This window comes from Zosterops lateralis, assembly GCF_965231275.1.
Source record: "Zosterops lateralis genome assembly, chromosome: 1".
NCBI classification, from domain to species: domain Eukaryota; kingdom Metazoa; phylum Chordata; class Aves; order Passeriformes; family Zosteropidae; genus Zosterops; species Zosterops lateralis.
In genome coordinates this window covers 147,425,407-147,445,099 of record NC_139762.1, presented here as the reverse complement: position 1 = coordinate 147,445,099, position 19,693 = coordinate 147,425,407, and the positions used below count along the sequence as shown (strand labels likewise).

At 37.6% G+C, this 19,693-nt stretch overlaps 1 protein-coding gene across 1 annotated transcript in view; it reads left to right on the top strand.

Annotated features, from left to right (window-relative positions):
- The first annotated feature begins 333 nt into the window (after positions 1 to 333).
- TAF2 (TATA-box binding protein associated factor 2) overlaps positions 334 to 19,693 on the top strand; it is a 60,105-nt gene continuing 40,745 nt past the window's right edge. Inside the window, 12 exon segments of the mRNA XM_083855166.1 lie at positions 334 to 1,379; positions 2,493 to 2,546; positions 3,226 to 3,386; positions 11,992 to 12,110; positions 13,428 to 13,569; positions 13,972 to 14,203; positions 14,535 to 14,719; positions 15,282 to 15,395; positions 16,690 to 16,789; positions 18,400 to 18,436; positions 18,439 to 18,462; positions 18,465 to 18,483. Coding sequence (XP_083711292.1) covers positions 1,326 to 1,379; positions 2,493 to 2,546; positions 3,226 to 3,386; positions 11,992 to 12,110; positions 13,428 to 13,569; positions 13,972 to 14,203; positions 14,535 to 14,719; positions 15,282 to 15,395; positions 16,690 to 16,789; positions 18,400 to 18,436; positions 18,439 to 18,462; positions 18,465 to 18,483 — 1,241 coding nt within the window. The 5' untranslated portion in view covers positions 334 to 1,325.

The following is a 19,693-nucleotide window of genomic DNA, read 5'->3' as shown; positions in this document are numbered from 1 at the left end:
AGACCTAGAATGGCTCTGCTGGAAAGATCTGTCTGGTTCCAACAGTTGCTGTCCCCTTATAGCACTGGAAAGTTTACTCCTAGAATTCAATGGCAATATGAATGGAAAAGCCTTGGACGTTCCTTCCATTGCATCCCAGAAGGCTCCTTAGTTGAAATACACAGCACAGTTGATACTTTTGTGTTTGTCATCCAAGTTTGTATTTACATAGGGGTTTCTTTGTAAAACAAATGAGAAATTAAGTATGTCACGACATACCAATTCCAGTACAGCTGTGAGAAGGGTTTGTTTAAATTAATTTTTCTTGTGTGTGATCATTCCATGTGTTCAACGCTCCTGATGGCTTTTGTTAGACATTCAAAATGAAACGACGCTTTCAAACTTCCATCAGCTTCTTCGATGCAAACATTTATTTTAACCTAAAACAGATGAATCTAAAGTCACAGCCGTCTCGGTTATGAGGGAGCTTTATCTCTTGGCGCCACCCGCGGGTTACAGGCTGAGGTGGCTCCGGGCCGCGCTCCCGCCCTCCCCGGGCGCGCGCCTGCGCGACCCGCCGCGCCTGCGCACGGGGACACGGCGCGGCCCCGCTCTCCTTTGGGGTTCTTCGGCAGGGTTATTTTATTATTCCCCCCTTTTTTTTTCTCTCTCTCTTTTTTTTTTTTCTTTATTTCCTTTCCTCTCGCCGCCGCTGCGCCTTCCTTCTGTAAAAACCAAAACTCCGCAGGCCTTTCCCGCTAGGGCTGAGTTCGGCGGGCCGTGACCTTTCACCGCGGGGTCGGAGGTGACGGGCAAGATGGCGGCGGCTGCGGCGGGGCCGCGCCGGGCGCGCTGCTGAGGGAGACCCGCGGGGCCGACCCTGCGCCGGGCCCGGCCTCTCCCCGGCCCGCTGCGCCCTCCGCACCCTGCCCGGCTCTCCGACACAGCCGCTGCTCCCAGAGCGCGGCCCCCCGTGCCTGCCCGGCCATTCTGCCCGCGGCCCTCCTGATTCCGTGTCTCCCGCCGGCGCTGCCCGCTGAGCCGGGTATTTTCCGTAGTTCCCGCGGAGAGGAAGCGCTTCCGGACTGGTTCCATCACCCCCGCGGACAGAGGGGCTGCGTGTGCACCCACAGAAGGTTCTATAGAGGCCCTGGGTGGTGGCGGTGCTGTAAGGATGGTGCTCAGTGGAGCTGGAGGTTCCTGACTGCCGGGGTGACCCTCCGCCCGGGAGATGAGGGATCGCGTACGGCGGGACACGGGGGAAAATCGGAGGACCCGTTGAGTGAGGATGGTGTTGGTGCCAGTCTGACGGTCAGCTCTCTGTGTGTTCACTGCTGCGGTTCAGGATGAACAGGAAGAAAGGAGACAAAGGATTTGAAAGCCCAAGACCCTATAAATTATAAGTATCCATTTTTTTTTAAATTGCTATACTTAAAACCACTGCACATTGAATCAGGCTGATTAATAATAATGATTTATTGAAGAAGGTCGGAGATGTTGCTTGTGGTGTAGCTTGCATTCAGAAAATGTGTGTTGCAGATGTATGTTTTAATGTGTAAAAGGACTTTTTCATGGGCATTAAGTCTGTCAACCATTCAGTGTCACGAAGATATTTATATTATGCTCTTCAAACCTTGGACAATTCTTCACACGGCATCATTGCAAAAGACCATACTGTTATGTTCCATATGTACTGTGTCAAAAAGCCTTTTGGACTTGAGGGCTTTTTTATGTATAAAAAATTGCTTGCCTTGGCAGCAAGGTGCTTTGTTAAAGCAAATTGTCATTTTTACACATTCACTATCTGGGTTGCAACCAAGCTACAAAGCAGGTGGTAGTGGATTTCAGTCCATTTTTATAGATTTCTTGTTATGCCTCTTTGATTCTTTTATAAATCTGGTACACAAATGTATTTCTAAGTAGAATCAATGTTCTTATATACACTTAATGTAAGTAACATCTGAATCCATTTTTAGATGCAATTCTCTTGTAGGAATTTTTTTATCAAACTTTATGTCATCTGGAGCAATGTCACTTCTTAATGCACAGGAAGACACTTTATCTTACGTGCAGATAAAGTGTGATGTGCCATACAAGTTGAATTATGTCAAGGTTTTATCTTGAGTCATGAAATGCACTGCTGTGAAGATGACACCTGCTACAGGAAAATAAACAGAAATAATAATTCTTTATTTTTAAAGACAGATAAGTGTTGTTCAAAACTTATGTTCTCTTCCAGTATTATGTATTACCAGTAATGTTCATACTGGTTTGATTTTTGAGGGGACTTTCCTGACATTGTGGGTAACTTTTTTTATTCATTGTTTGGTTTAGAGTGCATAAAAGATTGAGACAATCATTAATGATTTTTATACAAGTATATTCCATTTGTGGTATTTATCTATATGTACATGTATCCTGTGTGGCTTTCTGTTAAATTGAGTTAAAGTATTATTTTAAATGCTGGCATTTGTGCAAAACCTTATTTTTTTTTCTTTTTTTCTTTCAGCACAACTCATCAGGTAGTTTGTATCAACAATATAAATTTTCAGAGAAAGTCTGTTGTAGTAAGTATTCCGTCATAAAGTGTGAAGTAGAAATTAAGTGTCTGGGTTTTCTTCATGTTTTTGGAGGAAAAACTGCACTCACAACTTCATATGTTACACTTTCTAATCTGATGCTTCTCATAAGTCTGTCACTGCTTGAGATATATCAAATAAAATACCTTCTTATTGTGAGAACTTTTAGAAAAAGATTTCTAAATGAAAGCTGCTGTTTTGTAAATATTACAGAGCCATTTACAGTTCAAATTGGGCTTTGAAGAGACTTTCATCATGTCAGGCCTAAAGTCTCCAAGGGCCTTTGTCAATGTACATATCTGTTTAAAAGAATTCTGCTTAGGTTTTAAGAATCCTTGTCTCAAGTTCAGATACCAAAACATACAACATAGTGGCACTAATAACTTGAAATCCAGGCAATAGAAGCAGGTTTTTTTTCCAGTAAAACAGGCCTGATTGTCAGTCATGTTCTGTTTTGTTTCATTTACAGCTGCGAAAATCCACCTGTTAAATGACATGAAAGAAAATGTAGAAAATCTAAAGGGCAAATCATTTTCCTTTTTAAATGTGAAAATACCATCTTTGTATCAGTGATTTTTTAAAATTATATTAGTAATAATTTTTTCTATCTCTCTATTTTTTGAGTTGATGAAGATCTTACAGAAGGTTTTGCTTTGTGTTTCCATAGGGTTACGTGGAGCTGACAATATTCCCCACAGTTGCAAACCTGAACAGAATCAAGCTGAACAGCAAACAGTGCCGCATTTACAGGGTGAGAGTCAATGATTTAGAAGCTGCTTTCATCTACAACGACCCAACGCTGGAGGTCTGTCACCATGAGTCAAAACAGTAAGTGCTGTGTTCAAGACTCTGCATGTTGTGTTTTCTGTTGCTCTTAAGTATAACATATTCTATTTTTCTGTCAAGTTTTACCTGGTCATTTTCTAATGGTAACTTTTGGTATGGTGCCCTAATTTTGGGGAAGTATTTTCGCAAAATTTTGACTGTTACTCTAGTCTCCTTTAGAATTTCTTGTGCTAATATATCTTTGTATTGTTTTCTGAAAGTATCAATTTTTTTTCTATGAAGTACTTTATGGGGAAAAAAGGCCTTGGATTTGATCTTTGTGCTCAGGGCAGACACTGTGTATTCCTTTATTCATCAGTAATGCAAGAGCTTCAGTAATTCCATTTGCAAACACAGTGTTCATTTATATAGGACACCACATTTTGCACCAGATTATTTTCAGAGTTATGAAATTTTCTTTCAGTCTTGATACTGAACCACTTGAGTATATAATTCTGTAATTCTGTTTGCCTTGTGACTTGATGTTTTTGTTATCGATGCTACTGTTCATTATGTCAGAAATTCAGAATCTTTATTCCAGGAATTCTAGATTGTTATGAAGAGCTAGAAAGAAAAGCTTTTGGCCTTTCCTAAGGAATAAAACTTTCATTATTTATTGTTGTAGGTAGCAGTATAAGTCCTAGAACCTGAACTCACTTCAGAATTTGAAAGAGATAGTTTCAAATTTCTTCACCATCTCATATTGCAGAGTATATTTAAAATCATGTGGCATCCTGTGTGTCCTAGGGAACTTACATGGGAAGGGGCTTTAGCAAAGATTCTTGTAGCCATTTCATTTTTGGTAAGAGCATGATGGGCAAATGTTTTCCCTAGGTATTCTCTTTTGATTTGCTGGAACGTTTATATTCTCACACCTTCTTTTGGCTGGCTTGATTGAATTTACAATTGGCTCAATTTTTAAAAACTTCTAGTGAAAGTGTTGTTTAACAGCAGCTGATTAAAAAAATCACAGAGTCCTTTAGGCTGTGAAAGACTGACTGAAATAATCTAGTCTGATTCCCCTGCTGACGTGGGGTCAGGTGGAGCAGGTTGCACAGAGATGTCTCCATTTGGGATTTGAGTGCCTTTGGGGATGGAATCTCGACAGTCTCTCCAGGCAACCTTCTCCAGTGTTGATGCCCCTCACAGTAAGAAACATTTTCTTGTATTCTGTTAGAATTTCATGTATTTTAACTTACATCCACTGACAGCAGACACAGTGGGCACAAAGTGAGACATAAGAGGTTCCCTCTGAACATCAAGAAACAGTTTTTACTGTAAGGGTGACTGAGCACTGAGACAGTTTACTCAGAGAGACTGTGGAGTCTCTATCCTTGGAAATATTTGAGTTATCTGGACATGCTCCTGAGCAAGTGATTGTAGGTGACCCTGTTGGAGCTGAGGGGTTGGACCAGAAGACCTTCAAAAATCACTTCCAACCTCAGCTGTTCTGTGATTCTGTAATAACTCGAATCCTGTGTAACTCCTGGAAGATGTGAGAAAGGAGCACCATTTAAAATTATCAGAGTGAGCATTCCATTATGTTAAAAAGGGGATTAGGAGAGAGAATTCCGTCATTTTGTGGAGAAGGTGAGAGTTTTTTTTGTTCATACTATTCAAACTTAATAGAAAATATCTGTATTTCATAACTCCTGTGTTATTCACAGTTATGAAAGACAGAGGTCACCAAATATCCATAACAAAAAACTAATATGCCTCTTTCTGTATCTCAGAAGTTAAAGGCAACATGAATCACAAAATATTAGATGAAGTTAGATGTATTTTTTTATTTTTCATTTCATTGTGTAACAAATATAAGTTCAAGTTATAAGATTGTATATAAAAAACATTTCCTTCTGTTTTGATAATGCTTTTAGTTTCTTAGATGTTTTCTAAAAGAACATGTAAAATCATAGAAGCATTGAAATTGGAAAAGACTCATAATATTGTCATAAGTCCAACTGTCAGCCCAGCACCACCATGACCATTAAATCATGTCTTCAGGTGCCATGTCCATGTGTTTTTTGAGCACTTTCAGGAATGGTGACTCCACCACTTCCCTAGGCAGTCTGTTCCAACCTTTACAGTCTTTTCTGTCAAGAAGTGTTTTCCAAATAGCTTATCTAGGGCATAAGTATTTAGAAGAGTTGTTAATTTAATGGACACTTTCCTACCTTTTTATCAAAGTTAGAATACTCTGAAGACTTCTTACTCCTTCAGTTAGAAAAAAAGATTAGAAAAATTGCTACAGCATCTCTGACTTGAAAAGTTATGTTTGCTGATAGAGGTTAAGAGAAATGGTTCACTGTTATGTTGTGCAAGTTTCAGCATGCAAGAAAACACTTTAAAAGAAGGTTGAGAAATTCAGCTTTATGGATGACACAATTCCGTCTGTTTCACTATGATGTTCTTTGCTACTTCTTGGTGAGATCACCTCTTTGTGTTTTGAATTGCAATATTCAACTTGTTTTCCGTTCAAATAGTACTATTGGGTTTTAGCATCTTTGAGGAAAAAAATCATTGACACGTGGTCTCAGTCATTTCACATTTGCAGTGTTGGAGAAGGTGAAACAATTTTTTTAGTCATGTATATTTTCAGTTCCCCTGAATATCAGAAAAACCCTCACTAAAACAGTAATTAAAATCGGTGAAATTTGTAGGAAAGGTTAGAAGCCATTAATTAGTACATTAAATATATTTTTAGTGTTGATGCCATTGCAAATTTATCCATTAGTCCCAAACCATAACTTCAGGTAACTAGTGAAAGACTGTTTAAATGTTTATCTAGAAGTAAAGTTGGACTCCTGTTTTGTAATTTCCTCTGGAGGCTTCAGGACAGCATGCTTTTTCATATCAGAATAGATGGATGAACTTAGATAATGCAGTCACTTCCTTCTTGACTGAGCAAACACCTGAACAATGGTGTATGGTGTGAAATAATTCACTTTACTGTGTACACAAGGTGGCTGAGAATCCCATTTTGCTCGTGCTTTTGAGAAAAGTTTCAAATCTTGTGGAGACTGCATATAGTGTTGGAGAATGTCTATTTGGCCCATGCTTTGGGGCTGCTGTTACTGAGTGTCACAGCTTTCTATCCTTCTTATCTTTCTTTTTCTTGTAAATTGTTGCTTTTTCAATTCTGTCAGTATAAGAGAAATGAGTTTGCTTTTTCTGGGCTGTACTTCTACATTCTATGTAGAAATCCCAGTGCATATTCTGAATACTGAGACAACTCAGTCCTATTCATTTAAAGCTGGCAAAGGAGATATTTTTTTTCTCAGTCTTACAGTTGAGATTGTAAACTGTTAAATAGGTGCAGCAAAAGTTTGTCGTTTGGGTGCAGTGGTTTAATCTTTGATATGTGATGTTGTGATGATCCTGGTGTGCTTCACGTTTGTGCCATAACTGGGATGTCAGGCTGAGAAGCTGCTGCATTTTATTATTCTGTGTAAAGGAAGTTATATTTTTGTATAGCTAGCTAATGTGCACATAATACTTTCCTGTCCAGTGCCTGTTCATTTGTCTTTTTTTAAGCTTGAAGCCTGTAATACTTAAACAATAAAAATATGAAGATGTTTTGATTATCCTTTGACTTCACTGTTGCTTTAGTTACTAGCAGTAGTAAGCTGTGAGAGTGAGCAATGGGGTAGCCTTCAGGGTAATGCCTGTCTTGCAATATTCTGAGAAGTCAATTAAGCCTTTAGACTTTGTACAAAATAGAAAAATTTCTGGTGGACTGAGCACGTGTTGCACTCAGTGCTGTGGTTTTGGTGTTAGGGCATGAGTTGGACTCTTGATCTTGAAGGTCTCTTCCAAACTAGTGATTCTGTGGTTGCCTTGCTGCAATAAATAGCCTTTATTTACACTGATATGATGCTTGTCTAGTTGAAAATTCATTATAGACTTTGTCAGAAATAAAATGTCTATTTTTTTTGTCCCTGGCCAGGACAGGGTTCATTTTTGCAGTAGTCGGGAGAAGGGAAGGTTTAGACCTGGAGATCATTCTATACCACTTGCCTCATTTTCCAGGGATGGCAGAAAGGGTCACTTCCAGGTCCCATAGCATGGCAGAGGGGTCAGGTATTTTCAGGAGTTTACCCAGGGTGAGCAATACCATGTATTCACCATTCACCTCTTTTCTCATACATGTTGTCATTGGTATTGTTGCTGTTACTGTTCTTTGTCTTGTTTCATTGCTGGTAAATTGTTCTTATCTCAATCCATGATTCTTTCCCTTTGTGGCTTCAGTTCTCCTCTGCAGCTCACCACAGGGCATGGTGGGGAGATCAAGTGGCACATGGTTTGAAGTAGTTTCAGTGGAAACACTAAATAGGAGAGTTCCTAGGCCACAACACAAAGGTGCAGAGCACTTTTGAATAGGGATGACAAAGCCCTTAAACTTGACCAGGAATGCGAATTACGTTTTTCAGCATGAAGAAGATTCAAATCATTGCCCTATTAATAAATCACCTATATGTGCATGTATTACGTATTTTAAATGGTATATCATATATGTACTCCAATATCAAGTGTTTATTCTATATGGGAAGCAAAGTAAAATAGTAAATGAATTACAGGTAATGAAGAGTAATGAATTACAGATAGAGCAAAGAACTTACCTTGACAAGTTGATGTTAAGTACTGTAGGAAAACAGTGGTTGATGGACTAGATGTTTGGCACATACCTTTGTAGCACTGGTGCAGGTACTAATGAGAAATACTATGGAAGTTTGAAATCAATTAGTGATTTTACAAAATAAGTCTCTGCAGGATTGCTTCTTTACAGTCACTCTAGCTGCATGCACTTGGGCTGTAATTAACTGTGTTTAGGGTGAATTCTGATAGCAAAATGTATCTCTCCTGGGAGAAGACCATGAATACATATTTGTTTTTCATTGTCAATCTACACTTAGCATTAGGAAATTTTATCATTGTTCCTTGGGCTGTAACCTCTGGCATGTGCTCTATTTTTCTTAAAATGGCCATATTCAGTTTATTGAGAATGGTTCGACCTATGAAAAGATTAATCTGTGGTACTATGCCTTTAATGGATTCCTTTTACAATGAATCACCCATTTGAACTGGAACACTTCACAAAAATAGAAATATAAGAATAGACTTGTTTTCCATAAAATGTTAAGCTCTGGAGTCTACCTTCTTTGCTGTAAAAATCATAATCTTTTCCTGTCTGTGAACCCAGTGACTTAAAGTGTAGCCACAAGCTCATCACAAGCCTCAAAGTTAGAACAAATTCTCACTGATGTGTAGGAAAGGGATACCTATCAATAATAGTCAATTTTCAAAAACAGTTTGGAGTAAAATGAAACACTTTAGACTTCACAGCCTGACAGAATGTTACTGTGGTTTTCTGTTGTTAGCTTTTTTGTTTACTAATAGTTCTTAGTCATGCATTCTCTTTCTACATAGAGTTTTTCCAGTGATATCTGTTTGCCTTTCTAGGGTGCCATTTGAAGGACAGCTTAAAGCAACTTGGCTTGGGGAGGTTCTTTGACCCCTCAGTATGACAGATCAAGGAAGCAAACAAACTAAAAGCTGCCTGATTAGAAAAAAAGGACTTATTTACCCATTTGCCTCTTTCAGCTGCATCCCTACAGGATCAGATGAACAGTAATATCCTTAGTGAGTGAGGTGCTAGTGATGTGTGAATGAGACTAGGAGACAGCATATCAGCTGGAGTTTAATTGGGTCAGAATTGTTCTGGAGCCATACCTGAAGTTATACTATATTCCAGGCTACAAACTCAACCTTTTCCTTTTTAAAACATGGTGGCATTATATCCTACCTTCAGGTACAGTTAACTGTGAAAAAGGGAAAGAAAAATATATTAAAACTTGAGATTTGTGTGTTTCTATACTGAAGTGGTCCCATTTACTATTCAGGTCTGATTTTCAGAAGCTTCCAAGCAAAGTAGACAAGTTTACTGCTCCTGACATTCTCAGTCTTGGTAGTGGTGCCAGGGAATTTGTGCACTATTATTGCCAAAGATGAAGAACTACGTGAAAATATGTTCTCAATATATTTCACTGTTTCAGTGAAGTTTTTTTTTATGTGGAGGACTCGGAATATTAAGCATGGTGTTTGACATACCTAGACTTACAGAATGGTGCTGGTGGCATGGTTAATTACGCTTTATTCTTCCAAGTAAGGTATTATAATTTGGGTTGTTTCCTTTGTGGATGGTGAATAGAGAATGGTTAGATGAGAGCAAAATACTGAAATGAGATCATGTCTGCTTTGTGTGGACTTCAGATTCCATGGAAGGTGGAGTCCCCTGCCAAAAGTTAATTTACTCCGTTGTGGTGCAAGTAATCCTGCACCTGGGTCGGTACAACCCCCAGGATCAGTACAGGCTGGGGGATGAAGGGACTGCAGGCAGCCCTGTGGAGAAAGACTTCAGGGTGCTTGCTGATGGATGAGAGGCTCAGCATGAGCTGGCAATGTGCATTTGCACCCCAAAGAGCCAGCAGTGTCCTGGGCTGCATCACCAGCAATGTGGGCAGCAGGGCAAGGGAGGGGACTCTGCCCCTCCACTCCGCCCTGCTGAGACCCCACCTGTGTCCAGCTCTGAGGTCCTCAGCACAGAAGATCATGGATCTGTTGGAGCAGATCCAGAGGATGTTCAGAGGGATGGAGCACCTGTCTGGGGAAAAGCTGAGAGAGTTGGGGCTGTTCAGCCTGAAGAAGATAGGGCTCTAGGAAGATCTTACTGCAACCTTTCAATACTTAGAGAGGGCTTTATGAGGAAGATGGGTAGACTGATGCCTTAAGTTTTAGCTTTCATATTCTTCAGATTCTGTGCTGCCTAGGTGCATAGCTCTGAGCTTCATATTAAGCGTCAGTAAGTTGTCTTCTCAGGGTAGGCAGAGAAAACAGTCTTTTCCAGCTTGAGACCAAAACCAAGGACAGCAATTACACACTTCAGTCCCAAAAAGTATAAACAACTGAGAACTGAAGAGAGCAACAAGGAGGATGGAAATTTATAACATTGAGCTGTAATTAGACAATTAACCCCAATGTGCAAATGGACCAAAACTTATAAAAGTGTGAAGCCTCGTGACCAGTTGTCTGTTTTGTGACCATTTTGGGTCCATCTTGGGTGTAGCCCTGGCCAGGCTCTTGTACTGCCCAAGGTGTATCCTTTAAGGCCTTTCAATACATATCTACTTTACTCTTTCACTCTGTCTAGTCTCTGTTCAAGGTCAACCTCTCAAGGCATCAGTTCAGTAGGACAAAGAGTAGATATAAACAAGATGAAAGGAAGAACTCTTTTACTGTGAGGACCTTGGAACTGGTTTCCCAGGGAGGTGGTAGATGCCTCATCCCTGAAAACATTGAAGGGCTGTTTGGACAGGGCTCTGAGCCACCTCATCTGGTGCAAGATGTCTCTGTCCTCCTCCAGGAGAGTTCGATCATGTAACTTTGGAAGGTCCCTTCCAAACCAGAGTATTCTGTGGCTGTGTGATTCCATGACTGCTTTATCTTGATTAAGTCCTGCTTCCACAGTGCTCGGATTCATCAGCAGTGCCTAAATTCTGTGGTAAAGATGATAAGTTAGTCAAACACTTTCTCTTCAGGTATAGAGTTGTGCAAGCTTTTGAAAAACTGTGTGTGCTGGGGAATTAGAATTAAGAAAGATTTTGCTTCTGTGCTTTAAACAATTTAGAAATCAGTTTTGAAAAAGTATAAAAGCTATCACATAAAACTATAAAAGCAGGGTTATTTTTGAACTTGACTGGTCATACTCCAGTGGCTAAATATAATCACATTAGTAAGGTAACGTTCTGCTCATAAGTATTTTAACAGAAGACATATGCTTGTTCCTGCTCATTTCAGTAGAAAACAATTAATATAAGTCATGACTGAAGTAATGATATGATACTGTAGTGAAGTGAGCAGTTAATGAGCAGCTGATACATAGTTGCTTGTACCTGATTGCAAAAAACTGTGTTTGCATCTTAAATAAATTGCAGTACAGTTAAAAAAAGAAGAATGTTTCAAATATAACTGGAAACTAAAAAGTATAGCACATACTTCTGTGTTTGTGCATTAAAGCCCAAACTCTTAACATACAATATTTTATATGTTATTTACAAGTGCATTAAAAAGCCCCTATTCCTATCCATCAAGCTAAAGGGGAAAAATACCATTGCCAAGCTAAAATCTTACCTTTAGAAAAGAATGATGAGAGCAGAACTGCAATATATGAGGAACTAGATCTTTAAGACAGAGCTTTAGAATACAAACTTCATCCAAAATAAAACCCAGAATTAATTTCTATTCCAATAAATGTAGATATTATTACTCTTATTGGCAAGAAAAGAACACTGAGCATTTCTCAGTTTACTGGGAGTTACTACTGTTTAAGTCTTTTTGGTCACAGATCACTTTTACAAGAGCCATATTTTAAGTTCTGGTTGTTGAAATCTAATCTTTACTCCTTTTCTCTTCCACTCCTTTAACAACAAAACAAAACACATGATTGCCCATGCACCTTGAAGTTCAGTCTAGAAATTGCCTTAACTTCCAAAGTTGTTTTTTGTGCTTCAGCACAACTGTACTTCAAGAATTAACTGGGTATTTCTGACAGGAGGAACCTCAACTATTTCTCCAATGCCTATGCTGCCGCTGTCAGTGCTGTGGACCCTGATGCTGGAAATGGAGAACTCTGCATTAAGGTTCCCTCGGAGCTCTGGAAACATGTTGATGGTAAGGAGACCATACTAAGAGTTAATTTAAGATGTCAGAGTTGTCAGCTACAAGTTTGCTTAGGAAGATAGTAGCTTTGAAGAAACAGAAGTAGTGTTACATTACTTTATGAATTTGTGATTACTGTTTCCTTTTTCCGCTCCACTTGAACTCTGAAAAATTTCTCTGTAATATGGAGAAGTGTTGCAAGGTTTCTTTGCACTGTATACAAACATACTCTTCGGTGGTCATGACCCCAGGAGAATACTTGAGGAAGTGGGAATAATGGAGTGTACTGGGGGCTAAATTGTAATTTTGAAACTGCTTACAGTTTTTATGATCCAACAAAGAAAATAGTTTACAAGGATATAATTATATACGTCTTTTAACAAAGCTCTACTAATTTTATGCAATCTCGCTTTGAAAAATTGTCATTTTAAAATTGATTTGGTAGTGAAACTCCTTTATAAACTAGCATGCTAGATCCTGGAATAAGTAACTGTTTTAATAAGTTGCTTTCCAGTGTTGATTATTTTACAGGGATCTTACTAATTCCTTGTATTATTTCATACATGTCTTTATCGTTTTTTCCCATGGATTTGTGAGACCTCTGAGAGAATAGCAACTATATCATGAGGCTGATTCATGCAATACTGTCAGATGCACCTTAATGGGAAAGACACTTTTATTTATTTTAATTTTTGTGTAAGTTCCTGTTGCCTTACATGCAAGCCTAGAAAGGAAAATACTCAAACTTGTATAATTTCACTTTTCAAAGTTTGAGTGCCAAAATATGGTCATACTTGTGGGATAAATTTCAGCATAAGCTTGAATTTCTTTTCTTGCCAGTCTATTCATAGGTGAGATTTCTGTGGAATTAAACCAAAGAGAAGATACTTAAGTTACAAGAAAAGCATTAACAATAATAAGAGATTTTAAGCAACTGCAAATGACAATAATATGTTTTTTAAGAATATGCCTGCTTCATAGAGTTTTTGGAGAAAATTTTTTTCAGCAAGATGCCAAGGAGATCATGGTTAGAGTACAGTCTGCATAAATATGCTTGACTGTTGGGGAATTGGAGGATGAAGTGTGACTTCAATTGCAGTTTTTATTAACTAATAAAGATTCTTATAAATTAATCTCCTATAAGTTGTGCTTAGGGAGGTCTCTGTTTTGTAAGCCTTGAGCTGTACTTTTAAGTGGACTGGGAAGTCCATGAGAATGAAGTTATCACATAATCTTCAAAGACCTAGAGTCCAAAACTGAGTTACTATTCTGAAATAGCTTTCCTGTAAGTTGTATCTACTTACTTCAGTTTTGGTCTTTGTGCTGCAGAGTTAAAAGTCCTGAAGGTGCATATAAACTTTTCTCTGGACCAGCCAAAAGGAGGCCTTCATTTCGTGGTACCCAATATGGAGGGCAACATGGCAGAAAGAGGGGCTCATGTCTTCTCATGCGGTTATCAAAATTCTACAAGGTAAGAAAACTGTCTTTGAATGTTCAATTTGTATTTACTATTTATTCTCTATAATTCTATTTATTAAAGTACAGGAAATACAAATAATTTCTTTCAATTTTTTTAAGTTTAAAAAGTTCTGAAACTTAATTTGTGCTTGAAAGGAGTTTACCAATGTGAAGTGGCATCTAATGACTAGTAATTAGAATGTCTAGACTTTATAGCTCAGCAGGAGGTAAAGACAAAAATACATTGTGAAGCTTTATAAAGTTAATGTATTGTAGGAGTCAGTATGTCAACATTCATATATTCCTAAAGTATTTGAGGATATAGTTTGGAACTTGAAAGAAAAATCACCTGTGAAAAAGTAGAATTGTTAAGTATAATTGTTAACCATTCTCCCCCCAATCCTAACTTTCCTAGATTTTGGTTTCCTTGTGTGGATTCATATTCTGAGTTGTGTACCTGGAAACTTGAGTATACTGTAGATGCTGCAATGGTGGCTGTTTCAAATGGAGATTTGGTGGAAACTGTGTACACCCATGACATGAGAAAGAAGACTTTCCATTACATGCTGACTATTCCAACTGCAGCTTCTAACATCTCCTTGGCAATTGGACCTTTTGAAATCCTTGTTGATCCATACATGCATGAGGTAATAATCTTCATCATAGAAGCCTCCTTTTTTTTCTAAAGAATTAGTGGTGTTTTATACTGCAGTCAGTATGTATTAGTCTAAGAATGGGTATGTCAAGATCAACCTTCATCAGTACAGTCATATGATAAAGCTTGTCTAGTAATGCCTGTATTTAAATTTATCTCCAAAAAAAAAAAAAGTCTTTAAGTAAGCAGTAATGCCATTTATGTCTGAATTTATGAGGTGAATTTAGTTGAAATTGAGTTTCTTCCCTGATATGCCATATACTTGATATTTATGTATTTAAATATATTCATAGGTCTTGTAACAAATTTTCCTTTGTTTGTAGGTGACTCACTTTTGCTTGCCCCAGCTTCTCCCGTTGCTCAAACACACCACGTCATACCTTCATGAGGTGTTTGAGTTCTATGAGGAGATTCTTACCTGCCGCTATCCTTACTCCTGTTTCAAGACTGTTTTTATAGATGAAGCTTATGTTGAAGTAGCTGCTTATGCATCCATGAGTATTTTCAGGTTAGTGCTTGAGAAACTTACAGTTTCTAAATCCACAGGCCTAGAAGCTCTAGATCCAAGCCTGTTGGGAAATGTGTGAAACTATTTATTTTTGTAGCCTGAGTTTTGGGCTTTCTAGTTTGAAAAGGCTTGTTTTTATTGACACTACAGGCTTTTAACACCCTTTCCATTTTTACCTGTTATAAAGATATTGGATTCATTAAAAGAAAAAAAACTATCAATGATTTTCCTTCTGAATTAGAAATGCCATGTGTGAAGTATTTAATCTGAAATTAAGTGCAGAAATTTGATTGTGTTGTATTTTTCTGCCACTGGAATAGGAATCCAGGAGAGTGTCACCACTTACACTGCTTAGGCTCTATACAGAGAGTTGTGTATAGATGATAATAGCAGGAGATCTGCCCATGTTTAAGATTATTAAAAAATAAAAAATTAAAAAAGATGTTACTAAATCAGTGGAAAAATAATGAAAAAATTATTTTACTTGTTTTGGTTTTTAAGGCAAAGATCTCTTGTGTTTCATGTGCTCATGTTGTGTTATTTTCTTTTTGTGGGGGTCCAGCACAAATCTCTTGCACAGCGCAATGATTATAGATGAAACTCCACTGACAAGGAGATGCTTGGCACAGGCCCTGGCCCAGCAATTCTTTGGATGTTTCATATCCAGAATGTCCTGGTAAGTAGTTTACCATAGTATTCTTCAGAAAATGGAGAGGATCTAGGAAGCTCAAATTTTAATTTGCAAATTGCATTTTATCAGAAAAATAAGTAAAACAGTAATTATAGAATAAAGCAAAAAATGGGAAAAATTAAAAATAATAAACTCAGCTCAATAAATGAAATCCATTAGTATTTTTTGTTGTTTTGAAAGGAGAACGTGAGAGATAAAAGTTCCAAAGATTGTATAGGTTGAATATATATTCCTGAATGTTGTACTGTGCTTTGGCATCTGAAAATTTTAGAAAGGTAACTCTTTTGCATTATCAGTCAATTTCTGTTAGATATTTTGAATGATGAAGTATAGCCTGCATGCAAAGTACTTTTAGAGCACAGAACTAATAAATTAAGAAGTTATTCAGCAAGGAGGATGCAGAAATAGTGTCAAATAGGAAAATTCCTGCTAAAGTGGCTATAACTAATGTCTCAGAAAACCTCCCCAAATGGCTCTCACAGTTCTGATCAGTATTTATTTTAAATCCTTTTGCACGCACTTATTTATTGGGAACAAGTAACCCACTACTATTTTTTTTAATGGCAAAACTCTGTGTCCCAGAGCATCCTTGTCATAAAAACAAGGGAAATCAACATGTTCCTAAATTGACATTTATACTGTTGTAATTTCCCTGGCTCTCTTCTTTATTTCTAGCCTTCTTCTGTGATGAAGGAAATCTTTTGCATCCTTCATAATGATTCCATTTTCATATGTTCTTGTTCTGTTTATTTCATCATACCCTATGTACAATGTAATTTTTCTATTTAAGGTTCTAGTTCATGATCAGGTTGTAGTTTTTGTCTGTTTCTTCTCTCTTAGAACGTAACTTAGAGAAGATGTGTTTAAAAAGGTGTCCACCAAATTGTGAGATAGGTATTTTGTCTACTTGCTGTCCAAACCTTCTGCACTGCACAGAGTTGTTTATCAAGAAATTAAGATCATATAGATTAGCGGTTGCTTTAACTTCAGTGTCCATTTCCACCTGTTTATTATTATTGTTTCCATTTAAATAGTTTGGTTTTATATTTTAATCTGGATTTCTGTGGTAAAAGTTCAGTTTTAACTGACTTTTCAGTTTCATTGGCCCCATCCAGGTGCCAAGTTTCATAAATTGGTTCACAGCTCATCAGACTTCTGTTGACTTAGAGAAGTTATACAACCTCTTGAAATTTGTGGCTATTTTTGAGCTGGTCAGAAATACCATCCCTTACAAAACATCCTCTGAAGTGATATAATTCATGTTTCTTTCTTATAATAGGTCAGATGAATGGGTGCTAAAAGGAATCTCTGGTTACATTTATGGCCTTTGGATGAAAAAAACCTTTGGTGTTAATGAGTATCGCCACTGGATTAAACAGGTAACATCACAGCATTTTCTATACCTTTCAGACATTTTGCATTAAAGAAGTATAAAACCAGAATATAATTTAGCTTTGCATTGCAATGTAAAGGCCTTTTTGGTAGTGACAAACCTCAGAGCTAGAATATTTTTACCTCTTGCTGCAAGGAAAAACACTGAACATACAAACCAAAATAGATTTTTGAATGCCATATGAATAATAATTGTTGTTGTCTCTCCATGCAATTAGTTTTCCTCTTTTTTGTTTGGAATCCTGAACCAAAAAAAGAATAAAAAAATATATTACTTTTGGAATACTTAGAACAAAATATAGAATTCATAAGGATTTGTATTTGGTGAATATATTATGCTATGATGGCTATCCATATAGCTCTGAAAGGCTCCAGTATTAGCTTGGATCAGTGGTGGTTCAGGTATCTTTCAGTATCATTGAAGTGCTAAATGAAATAATGAAACAATAAAAAATCCCTGTTTGAAAGGATTTCTTTTCTTGGAAAATAAATTTCTGTCTATAGCTTATGTTTCCAAACGTAATCTTTGAGACAGGTACTTTCTAGTGGTAGCAGCACTGACTCCTCATTCTTTACAAGTAACATTTATTCACAAAAAGATACATATCTTCTTTCTGTCACCGCATTTTTTTCCTATTCCTAAAAGAAAATCCTAACCCCACTTGCTCAGTTTACATCTGTTACTCACATGGGGACCCAACACCACGTACTTCTCTGCCTAATACTCATTCAGTTCACCAGTCTCCTGTTGTCTGTGCTCTTGGTGTGGGTGCTGCAGAGAGCAGCAGAGCTGGGTGGAGATCTGTTGTAAGAGTTCGTTGCTGTCTGCAGCAGAAGTTGGTCATGTTGGTCATCTGTCCACTCTAAACCAAAGGTGTCCACGTAGAACTGAGAAGTGCTACTGTTACAGTCTCTAGTTCTGCCCTCTTTCTAATGTATTACCAATATATGAAAGTGTGTAAGTTGATATGTATCAAAATCTCAATACATATGAACATTTGGGAAATCTTTAACACTGGGTTGCAGACAGACATCAGTTTCCATTTCCTGTGCTTAGGCTGATAAAATTTGATTCATGTTGACTTTTGGGTGACAGTGAGCCCTTACAAACCTCCTGCCTCAAAGTGTGCTTGTTAACCTGGGCATGACATCGCACAAGTTCAGATTCAATGCAGAGCTTGGGGCAGACATAAATATTTATTTATTTGGTTGGTTAGTTGGTTCTGTATTTGCTGCATTATATTTATTTTGTGTGTGTGTGTCTGTAGTTGTTTTCCATTGCATGAAATGCTGATCACATTTATTTCTTTTGGTTGAAGACAACTTATTATTGAGTAATAATACTCTGGTTTTAATGTAGTTCAGCAGTGTTGGGGATTAGCCCCCCATTCAGGCCCTGAACGAGTATAAACTGCTAATTTCTACTGTTTCATTATTGTTTGTCACTTCAGGAACATCCCTGATTTTAAAATATTTCTCCCTTTGTAAGCAAGCTTATTAGGAGGTATGACTTGAACAATATTAAAAGCTTTCCTGTCCTCTTCAAATAATTTCTCTGCTCTTCAAAATTATGCTTACTTATGTATGTTGTTCTTAGGAGTTAGATCAAATCGTGGCATACGAACTGAAGACTGGAGAGTTTTACTGCATCCAATATTCGGAGAGGAAAAGAGAAAGACAAGTATGTTTATTTAAGCTGCAAGTCATTGCAGGGTATGTTTTTATGGGGCCATTAATATATGCCTTGGGTGTGTTGTGTAGCACAAGGCCAAAGGCTGCGAAGATCTCAAGCCGCCCCAGGCATGTATTACCAGTCCCATAAAGTACATCTTGACTATATTGTAATACCTGTTTTTTTTGTTTTTTTCCTTTCAATTTGAATCTCAAAGGAATGAAGTATAAATGAATGTTTTTAATTCTGTTACAAAACTGCTTTTTAGTAAGAGGATAAGAGAGAACATGGAGCCAGAATTTTGACATGAGCTGTTTCTGGAGTGGTTAGTAATCTTCAGGGTTTTTTTATGGTATCATCAGCTTTCTATTTCTTTGCTCTTTTTTCTTTCTGCTCTCAGATATCACCTTCTAGTCTTAGACTGAGATTTCTTGGTATACTGGGGATAGAAAAGTATTAGGTCAGTCATCTGTGAAGTACTGTTAGTTACCAGTTGTGAGCTGGCTGGATTTTTATTTTCCTTATAACTGTAGCTTAGAAGGTCTATCTTAGAATGATTCCCCTTCTCTCTCTTGTCCCCAGTCCTACTCACTGAGTAGTACTAAACACTGGAGAGAAAAAAAAAAATTGCCACCTGTCAGATCATTAAGTTGATACGGGTTTCAGTGACAAGCTTTTGCTGGGTTTTTCTTCTCTGGCATAAATTTATCTCCTTATAACACAGCCCCACAAGGAGTTGCACTTTGGAAACACGCAGGCAGCATGTACGCAGTTGCAAGGTTGAGCCTGTGCAGGTATTCAGCTATGTCAACTTCTGTTCTTTACTGCAGCACAAGCCTCTGTATTATGAAAATACAACCAAAATTGCCTATAACAGTGGTTCTTTTGTATTTGATTGTGTACAAATCCAGATTTTGTTCATTTAAAGTTAAAACTCTGGATTTAGAACTGAATGAATTATGAAAATCACTAAATTCACAGTAATAGATCAGATGAAACTAGAGTTAAGGGGCAAATTTTTAAAGAAGGAAATTCACTAAAATCAAAATCTCTTAACTGTTAATTTTATTAGCTTCACTATATTTATTCTAGAATTGGACACAAGTGTCAAAAGGTTGCCCTAATGCTCTTAAAGGTGTGTTTCCTTGCTGTGATTTATTACTGGATATTGTTTCTACAGTTATTTTGCTACATCATTGTCTTACAGCTTGTTAGTAAT